This window comes from Eurypyga helias, unplaced genomic scaffold (genome assembly GCF_000690775.1).
Source record: "Eurypyga helias isolate BGI_N326 unplaced genomic scaffold, ASM69077v1 scaffold34988, whole genome shotgun sequence".
Taxonomy (NCBI): Eukaryota; Metazoa; Chordata; class Aves; order Eurypygiformes; family Eurypygidae; genus Eurypyga; species Eurypyga helias.
The window spans coordinates 15447-25567 of record NW_010265572.1 but is presented as its reverse complement, the minus strand read 5'-3'; the positions used below and the strand labels follow the sequence as shown (position 1 = coordinate 25567).

The 10121-nt window shown below is 49.4% G+C and overlaps 1 protein-coding gene across 1 annotated transcript; it reads left to right on the top strand.

The window, feature by feature from the left end:
- The first annotated feature begins 4897 nt into the window (after nucleotides 1-4897).
- Nucleotides 4898-7927, top strand: LOC104502978 (left-right determination factor 2-like). Its single transcript, XM_010156799.1, has 4 exons — nucleotides 4898-5162; nucleotides 5992-6238; nucleotides 7035-7274; nucleotides 7588-7927. Exons 1-4 carry the CDS (start codon nucleotides 4898-4900, stop codon nucleotides 7925-7927), a joined length of 1092 nt encoding a protein of 363 aa, XP_010155101.1.
- The last annotated feature ends 2194 nt before the right edge of the window (nucleotides 7928-10121 follow it).

Here is a 10121-nt window from a genome sequence, read left to right as displayed (position 1 = left end):
CTAGCGATGAGGAGAAGCAGGCTCATGTCCTTGCCTAGATAAAATGAATTGGATCATTTCTGTGTAGCTCAAGCAGACGATTGTTTGCACCACAAAACTTGCTGCTGAAACTGGCTCCCGCTCTAGCAGGCAGAGTTAACATTAGGGACTGAGGGCTGCAGCGTCTTTGGTAGGAGATCTGTATGCTGTCAGGTCAGAATAAAACACAGCTCGGCTCAGACATGGCACATGAGGATATATTTCCCCGAGTTGTATTAGCCAGAGTTCACAATACGGATGTAAAGTCCATTTTATGATTGTATGCTCACTGTGGGGTGTTGCACAGAAATGCATTTGTAGGGGCAGGAAAGTCAGGTGATACCCGATCGAGCACAAAGCCTTTGGGCACAAAAAAATAGCACGGCCAGATTTTTGGAACAGATCACCAGCAGAAAGGATTTAGTGCAGATCAGCTCTGTACCGAGGGGTTCTGCTGTTTTCACTCTGGCCCTGGGAGCCAGATAAAAGCTGGATGTCTTGTGTTCTCAGGCCATATCTTATGGAACTTTTCCATGCCAGATTCCTGCAGAGCAGGCTGAGGCTGTGGGGAGCACACATGCAAATTCTAGGGAGCTATGCTGGCCCTGCAGAAGTCCTGGGTGCTGTTATTCTGGCTCTGTACACTGAGCAAGCTATTCATGCCCTAATGAAAGAGCAGCTGTCTCTAGAGGTAGAGGAGGATGGAAAGCCGCCGCCCTGGCAAGATAGTTTCCCAGTATCTTTCAGCAGGCATATGCCATTTGCAAGGAACTAGTAGAGATCAGAGCATTTCTAGACCAGGCCAGTGGCTGGTGGTGTTTGGAGCTGAAATGGCAAACAAATGCGATAATAACCCCGTGGCCTGCTTACTTGTTCACAGAATCATAGAATCACGGAGTGGTTTGGGTTCGAAGGGACCTTACAGACCATCTAGTTCCAACCCCCTGCCATGGGCAGGGATACCTTCCACTAGACCAGGTTGCTCAAAGCCTCATCCTCATGTTCTTTGTACCAGAGGAATTTTGTCAATTTCTCAAGGGTCCTGCTTCTGTGGAACAACAGTCTTAGTGAGGAATTACCACCAGCCCTTTTGCATCGTCCCTGGAGCCGCGCAGGGCGGGCAGAAGCACTCATTGCCCTTCCCTCCTTGCTTACAGGCAGCGTTGACGCACAGGGCTGCCTCTCTGGCACGATGGCGAGTGTTGCTCCATGTTGCGTCCCGCGCAGTGCTTGCACCGAGGTCAGGCTAAGCCACGAGCCCAGTGGATGCTGTTGGTGGCACCCCACTCCCGTGCTGCACAGCTTGAGAGGTGGTAAATGGAAATGCTTTTTTGCCTTGGTCACTATTTAGGAATTAGGCATGAACCCAGACTGAGTAAAATCAAGCTGGTGTCTGCTGGCAGTGGGGTGGCTTTCCAGCGGTGAGCTTGGTGAGCTCCACGCTCACTGTCTGGAGTTGTTTGGCACAGGGTCGGTCCCTGTGGAGGAACAGGGATCCCACTACCAGCACACACTGTGCCAGTCAAGAAGGAAGCCAAAGATGCCTGTGAAATCCACCTTAAAGGTGTGTAACCTCATGGGAATACTAAGTCTGAAGCACAGGCTGGTGGCTGTTGGGGTGTGTTGACGAGGCAGCAGGAGAAGGGCATGCCTTTATGCCTGCAGTTCACTTCCACTCGGGAAACCTCTAACCCAGCACTTCACGTGATCTATTCTGCGGTGTTTTGTTAGCTGTGTGAAACTCGGTCTGCTGAAAAAGAATATGAAACAGAACTTCCACTTGAATTTTTCTTAACCTGGCAAATTTACACTTGCATCTTAACCACTACTATTTTTACTTCCATGCCCTTAGATTCAAAGACCCTGATTTTGGGGAAAATGAGACCAAACTCTACACAGAGATGTGCTCCCATCTCTGTACGATAAGCCTATTGCACAAACCAAGGCATTTCTTGAAGCACACAAAAGTTGTTGCCTTTCACGTCACTCAAGCAAATCCCATTCTAATATGGGCCAAAGTGGAATTCAAAACGATTATGGCTATGGAAATTCAAATCCTGAAAAATTAAATATTCAGATCCTCACTGACATACTGCAAATACATTTGAAACGTTCTTGTTTCCCAGGATAATAGCTACCTAATTAGGCTAAGCCTTTCACACTTTCTCTTTGAACCCACTGGGTTTATTTACCAAAAATCATTGCATAGATATGCCCAGGAAATATCTTAGAGGAGCGTTCGTAACTACATTAAAAGCTTAAATACAGAGTTTCTCTCTTTACTAAGTACTGGCTTTTATTAAAACTGTGAGTAGCTCATACTTCATCCCTTGCAGCCTCTTTAAATCCTCTGTTTGACATTTTGAATGTGCCATGCAGGTTCTAATACACATTACACAGAAAGAGCTATTATAAAATTCCTGACTTCTTCTTTGTTTGCATGACAAAGGAGGAATGGCAAATCCTCCAATTGGACCAGATAATCACTCCCCTGTGAAAAGCCTACAATACACATCCTCTGTTTTCTTCTTAGCTGAGCTTCAACTGTGTTTGGTCAATAATTTTATTTCACGTGTGAAGCCCATAAATCACTTGCCAATACACATTGGACAGTGAAGAGTCCTGGTAGATTAGACATCAGCCTCAGGAGAAAGCACATCCGGATCCAGGAAAGGTGGGTGCTGCTGGAGCCATCAGGCATTTTCATTTCATGTTATCATGGTTTTTTGAAGTGCCCTGACTATACAGTAGGAGCACTCTGCAGAGCGAAGGCTAATTGGATGGATAAAGGCTTACAGGATCAGGTCTTCTGACATGAGAGAGTGACCATCACAAATCTGTGAACTGCAGTTTAATCCAGGCGACTCTCACTATATAAACATAACAAATTCACTGCCACAGCTGAGCTAGCCAACACTTACAGAGCGCACCTGAAGGAAGCTTCGTCAGCCCCCAGTCACTGCTCAGGTGCACTCTGCGACCCACTCTCGGAAGCGGTTCATCGTGTGACTCCATATGTCCCACCCCATGAGAATCAGCAATGTGCCGTTTAGCTGGGTAGGCAATCTGGAGGGAACAGCCGGGCGAATGGAGCCTTCCTAAGGGACTGAGAGGGTCACAAAGATTTCAGGAAAAAAAACCCCTTCCCTCCTCTTATTCATCAGAGCAGGAGTTTTTGACGTGAGTTGGAGTTGAGGTGGTCAAATGAAGTGGATATTTTTCAGGGCTAGTTGTGTCTTGGGAATGAATATAACAGAAAACATTGATTTATCCAGAGAAACATGCCACACAAAGGGTAAGATTAAAGAATATACTGCCTTGGGCCATGCATGAACTGTGAGTTTGTAGTCTGTGATTCCATTTTAGCCTTAAAACTCAATTCAACTAAATAAGGTGCCCCATTAGCATCTAGTAGAGGCTTTATCATGTTTAAGGAGACAAGTTTCTTAAAAGGTTATAGAGACAAAATGAGCAGTAGCAGAAAGGTTTAGTTAGGCTCTTTCCGGAGGCTTTGTTGCCTCCCTCTGCGTACAAAACAGGCTGCCTCGGCTGACACTTGTTCTAATGAGGGACAAACCACAGCAGGGTGTTTTTGTACAACTTCATGACATCGCATCCTCCAGCCAGACTCTTCTCAGGTCACACCATTCCACCTGGACACTGGATGAAACCAGACCAGTTTTAACTCCTTTACAGAGACATATAAAATCCAAAGAACTTCTGATGCTGAAGACATTTGTATGTGTGCTCAGGCATGTTACTCCTGGAAAGGGTGAGAATCTGTCCCAAGTGCCGTGCTCCGTCCCACTTGTATCAATCACATTTTATTTTTTTTCAATTCGCTTCCCCTGGGAGTGGTTCCGAAAAGGGGCATCTGCAGCTTATGCCAGCAAAGGCCCGGGAAGCAAAGGTTGTGAGCTCCAAGTTTAAAGGTTGGCTTCAAGGCCAACAGCCAACACCCCCACCACCACCCCCAGCCTCCAGCTCGGCTTCGCTCTCCAGAGACAGCTCTATGGTGGTTGTGAATAGCATTCAGAATACCAGCATTCTTCACCCATGTTGTGGAAAAGCAGTGTTTTCTCATGCTCACTGAAAGGTGATCTGCTTTTATATAAATCCTTCTTCTTTTAAGCACAAGTGTTATGAAACCCACAGGAATCCATGAAGAATGATGGGACATTTTTCTAAAATGTCAGGCCTGTACATCTTCCATCTTCTGTGATTCAGAAGCAGCATAAAAGGCCATAAACCATTCAACTGCCGTGATTCACTGCCCTGATTCGTACACTTGATACAAATATCCAGAGATAAAAGCGGCACCTACCCCCCAAAAAAAAGATTTTAAATGATTTTTTAAAGCTTGCCTTAAAGATGGACTTCCAGCTAAAGCATTATTCTCCTGACTGATATTGGCTGTTTTAGGTAGCGAGTCCCCTGTGGTAAAGATTGACGCCTCCTTGAAGAGTCGTATGGTGCGGTACATAAAGCAAAGTACTCTGCAGATGTGTGTCCCCCCCGACCTACACTGAAGGGTTTTCTGGGCAAAAGTTTACAGGGAATTGAAAAAGAATGGAAACTCCTTCCCCGTGAAGGAATCTGGAAGCCCCCCTAAACCTTGTTGTATTAACTTTGCAGTAGATGAAGGTGTTAAACTGGCATGTGTCTACCGACAGGGAGTGATCCTTTTAAGTCCTCTGCTTCGTCCCCACTTGTGGAATTTGTTGTGCCAGTGGGACGAGGCTGGCTATAAAACCCCGGCGCAGGGGACCTCTGTCCCGCACAGGCAGCTTGCCCCCGCATCCCTGCCGAGAGCAGCCCCGGGGAGATCACCCCTTCACCTCTGCCGGGCAGGCGGCTGCTTCACCAACGGAGGAGGAGGATGGATGGGAGGTTCACCCGGGTGCTCTGCGTGCTCTGCCTGGCCATCACGGTCCGAGCGGTTACCCAGGAAGGGTTCAAGGAGGTGTTGCTGAAGCAGCTGGGGCTCTCTGAGGTCCCTAAACTTCATAAAAGAGACTTGGTGGATCTGGTTATCCCAGACCACATAAAGAACAAATACATCTCCATGCTGAAGCGCCACAGGGTGAAGCGCCGAGCTCTGCCGAGCCTGGCCGGCATCCTCAGGGGGATCCCTGGCACCGCAGGTAACGTCTCTGCCGTCGCTGTCGGGAATGCTGGCAGGGGAAGCTGCCCACGCTCACCCGGCCGGCCGCAGCACGGGCAGCGGCAAACCCACAGGGGGAACGAGGTTTGGGTCTGGCTCCAAACCCGAGCTGGGTAGAAGAGGTGTGTGTAACAGCATCTTAACGATTGACACGCACTTGTAACTCCTTGCACCCGGAGAGGGAGTCCCGCCGTCCTTGCAAAGGGCAGGCTGCTGGTGGAGCTTGGAAGAAGAGAAAAGCCTTGGTACCCAGGCAACGTTTTGGGCAGGTGGAAAAACGATGTTAAAAACGTCAGTAGGAAGTGCAGACCTGGCAGGTTTGGGGTCAAAACTGCAGCAAGTCCTCTAATGGGAATCACACTTCTTTAAGGATGTTTCCCTCTCCTCCCTCTTTTTATTTTCTTGTTTCTCTGGGAAAAACACCAAGGAGGAATTCAGCTGTGCGGACACAATGGTGTCTGTGCAAGGATGCTCAGAGCTTGTTTCATGTTCATGAGACGTACGCAGCATCCCTGGGCAGCGAATGAAAACACTTTGTTGCTGCGAGCGGTGCAGTTTCCTGCTTGCCTGCCCCTGCACCTTGCGGGGTTTGCCCCATTTGGGGTCAACTTATATAGGAGGTTTCTTTCCTCTGGGTTGCAGAGACTCAGACGCAGAGGAAGAATTGGGGCATTTGCAAGGCATTGATTCAAGTATGTGTGAGAAAAAGTGTGTTTAGTGGAAAGAGCTTGTTGTGATGATAAAGTGTGGAGGCTCTGCTCACCTGGATGGCAATGACAGGCTGTCTTTTTTGTTCCCAATGTTCACAGGCGTGGCAGGAGAAGTCCTCTACTCTGACATCGCCACACGCCAGAACCTCATCTTTGACATGGAGGGCAGAATACCAAAAAACAGTGAAGTGACAGTAGCTGAACTGAAACTCTTCAAAAAGCCTCTGGACAGGGCAAACCTGCCTGCCAGGCAGCCTCACAGGCCCGTCTCCAACGCCAGAGTCAGCGTGTACTGGGTGCAACGGCAGCACGACGGCACCAACAGGACCTCCCTGATAGACTCCAGGTACGAAAGGGACCTCTGCTGCAGGCAGGACTCTACTGGGGTATGGGCCCTCCGGGTGTCATATGTTTGTGCCTCTGGTCAGTGTGATGGGGTTACATCTGTAGAATCGGGCCCTATAGCCTCTATACCCAGAATGAGTTGGTAAGGGCAGATATTAGGTTAAGACTGCAATATATGATGGTTTATTGAAATAAGCTAGATGTTAAACAATACTGTATACTGCTAGGTCTTCCCCTCTAAAACACTCCTCCTGCTTCACTCCTCTCTCACTCTCTACCTCACACTGGCCATTTCATCAGCTGTCTTAAATAACTAAATTATGCAAAAAAGCATCTGATTCTGTAGCCTTGAGCTCTGTGGAAGTTTTACAACCCTTGAAGGCAGAATTAGACATCAAACCGATTTTCTGGGTGGGTAGAAGAAGCTTATGTCCCTAAAGCAGCTGGGACAGGAGCAGGTGGGCGCAGCAGTGTTTACCAGGCTGTCGTCACCGATACCGAGGCTGCATACAACCCTGCACCGCCGCGTTTCTGTGCGAGCATGAATGAATACCTCAACACGAGCATGCACAAAGGGTTTTATTTAGCCCTTCAGTGTCAGCTAGATCTGCACGCTTCTTTAAGACGTGTGAGTTAATTGCCGTGGGTGCTTGCCCAGAGAGCTCAGCAAAAAATTATCGTGTAATCAAGGCACGTGGCAATCCACAGGAAGCAAGTTATTCCGCTGCAAAAGCAGCGCTGCGAGCCTGGGCTTTATCAGATGGGCTTTTCTCTACTGCCAAGTCCTTGTCACGCAGGCTGGTTCCTATACGCGAGTCGGGCTGGAAGAACTTTGATGTGACGCAGGCTGTGCATTACTGGCTGCGAAACAAGAGGCGGGAGCCCATGTTCCTGGAGGTCTGGATTGAAGGAGAAAGGATTGGCAGCCACGCTTCGGAAATGGCCAAAGCTGTGCGTTTCACCTCCCAGGACCCTAAGGATAAAGCCCTGGGCAAACCTGAACTCGTGCTTTACACCCTCAACTTGGAAGACTATGGGTACGTATGAAACCTAAATCTGTGCTGTCCCCAGTGTAATTTTGCCCCTGAATTATTGCACTGCGAGTGCCAGCCCAGAGCGCACAGCTCTTGCCCTCCCAAGTAAACCGCTGTGAACAAGAGTTAGAAAATTGCTGCTGAATCACACCTTTCCTCTTCCCATATTTGTTGTCTGAATATTCAAAAGAAACCCAAGCATGGCCCAATTTTCACATCTCAGGGCCTACCCGTGCTGTTAACAGGGGGGACTATTTCTCCCACCTTCCTGATCTCCAGTGACGGCATCAGTTCTTGTTTCTCCCTTGGCACGCAGGGGCCCTGGGGACTGCAAGGAGGAGGCGGTGACAGGGAAGTCCACCTGCTGCCGGCAGAAACACTACGTCAACTTCCGCGAGCTCACCTGGACGCAGTACTGGATCATCGAGCCGGCAGGGTACCAGGCGTACCGGTGCACGGGGGGCTGCCGGCAGCCCCCCAGCCCGCTGCGGCACTTGGGCTACAGGGAGCGCGCCTGCGCCGTGACGGAGAGCTCCCCTCTCCCCATGATGTACCTCGTCAAGAGGGGCAACCGCACCGAGATCGAAGCGGCCGAGTTTCCCAACATGATTGTCGAGAGGTGCAGCTGCGTCACGGACGGCATGGCGCTGGTGTGAGATGCTGGCGGCCAGCCGGGGATGTCACCCAGTCCTTCCCATTCCCTGCAGCCCTGCCCAGAGCCACCCCGGTCCCCAGCCCCAGGGACAGCGATAAATCCTAGGGGGGGACCCCCAGATGCCCACCTGCAAGCAGCCGGGGCTGCGGCTCTCCCACACGGCCCGCTACCCTGCAGAGAGGGTGCACTTAAAGGCACTGTCCGTACAGATGGGCTCAGAGGAGCATCCATCCTGACGTATACCTATGTGGGGGGTACCTATGGAGCCGAGCGCTTCTCGGGGACCCCTTGATGCTACACAAATTTCATTGAATTGGTGGAGCTGCATCCCATTCATTTCAAACCGCTACAGGCAAAGGAGGCGTGATCATCACCAGCTGAAGGAGTGATGCGTGGGTTCAGCTGTTTGTTCTTAGGCTCCTGGTTTTGGTCCTGGTCTGTCCAAGTCACGTTTACGTTGAATTGGAGAGCAGAAGCACTTATATGTATATATTGTATACACACACACGCATGTACATATATATAGTATATGAATATATGTATGTGTTGTCTGCATACATATTGGGTATATATTGTCTACACACATACATATATGTACCTAAAACATTGTCTAGAGCTCCAAGGAACATATACATGTGCATATGTATTGTATATATATATACACATACATAAAATATTATCTGGAACTCAAAGTATAATTTTTGGCCCCTGCATTTTTGGCCCCTGCACCATGGGCTTTGCAGAGTTTTAGGCAGAATATAGAGTCCTGGAGTCAATGGAAATATTAGGACTTAGATTTGTTCACATGAGTAACAGATTGTAGAATCAGAACCTTATTGTTTTGGTTGTGTGTTTCGATTTAGGGCTATTTTCTGTGTTCTGTGTGCTTTCAAACTCAAGCAAACAATAAAATAAAATTACTAAAGTAGCCATGTGTTTGCTTATATTTATTCTTAGGTCTAAAAGTAGAGGGAAAAAACCTGTCCTATTTCTGAACGTGCCCAGTGCCCAGCTCCTGTAAGCATACACACAGTACCAGCCCTTCCCAGTTACCTGTGTCAGCCTCCTGCTCCTGGTAAAGCTTATCTACCCAGTCAGGGACCGGGACTGGGCTAACGGGCAGGTGGAGCAGAGCCCACACTGCCAGAGCTTCTCTTGGAGCTGCTGTGGAGTTTAGTCCAAGACTTTCTTAAAGAGGAAATCTAGAAACACGTGACAGGCAAGAGATGATGCTCTCCCTGTGAGCTGCTGCAGAGCCGCACCAGAACCCGCAGGCAATCAACTGGAGCTTCGATGGGGAAAGACGTGAGCTGCCTCCCACCTCCTCCTTTCGCAGGGGAAGCGTTTTAACCCTCATCCTTCCTTATGGGCATCTCACCAACACATCCCTTGGAGAAAAGCAAGGAGGGTTACAGGAATGCTGGAGAGGGGCTTTTTACAAGGGCCTGCAGTGGCAGGACAAGGGGTAATGGGTTTAAACTGAAAGTGGGGAGAGTTAGATTGGCTATCAGGAAGCAGTTCTTCCTGGAGAGGGTGGTGAGGCACTGGGACAGGTTGCCCAGAGAAGCTGTGGATGCCCCATCACTGGAAGTGTTCAAGGCCAGGCTGGATGAGGCTTTGAGCAACCTGGTCTAGTGGAATATGTCCCTGCCCATGGCAGGGGGGTTGGAACTGGATGGTCTTTAAAGTCCCTTCCAACCCAAACCATTCCATGATTCTATAATGTGGTTTAATCCTTTTTGAACTGTTCTGAGCTGTTGGCCAGCGTGTCACCAATGAGAATGATTTCCACACTTCCTGTTAGACTCCTCTCCTCGGTTCATAACCTGCTGAGACACCAGTGGCTCTGGGGATGAAGTGGCCACTGCTGTCCACTTCTGTGGGATGTGGTCCATGAGGCTTGACTGAACCCGCTGCTGGTGGGAGGACTCTGAAATGAGTTTGGCTAGACAGGGTGCCCGTGGGCCATGGACTAGTTGAAAAGAGGGACCTGTTAGACTCTGCAGTGGCTTTGGGTCATTCATCAGGAAGGCTGAGATGCCAAGTGTCCCTGCTGCCCTGCAGGACCGCAGGTCTGAGGTCACCCGGGCATCCCTGCCATCACGTTGGCCCATGGGTAGGCTGGCACCTTTCACTTGTGTAAACGCCTGTGGCCAAGGAGGAACTTTAGGGGTAGGAAGAAAAGGCAGAACGAC

Coding starts and splice junctions, on each gene's coding strand:
- LOC104502978 (XM_010156799.1), top strand. CDS start 4,898: ATGGATGGGAGGTTCACCCGGGTGCTCTGCGTGCTCTGCCTGGCCATC. Junction 5,163..5,991: donor GGGGATCCCTGGCACCGCAG/GTAACGTCTCTG, acceptor CAATGTTCACAG/GCGTGGCAGGAGAAGTCCTC. Junction 7,275..7,587: donor CTCAACTTGGAAGACTATGG/GTACGTATGAAA, acceptor CTTGGCACGCAG/GGGCCCTGGGGACTGCAAGG.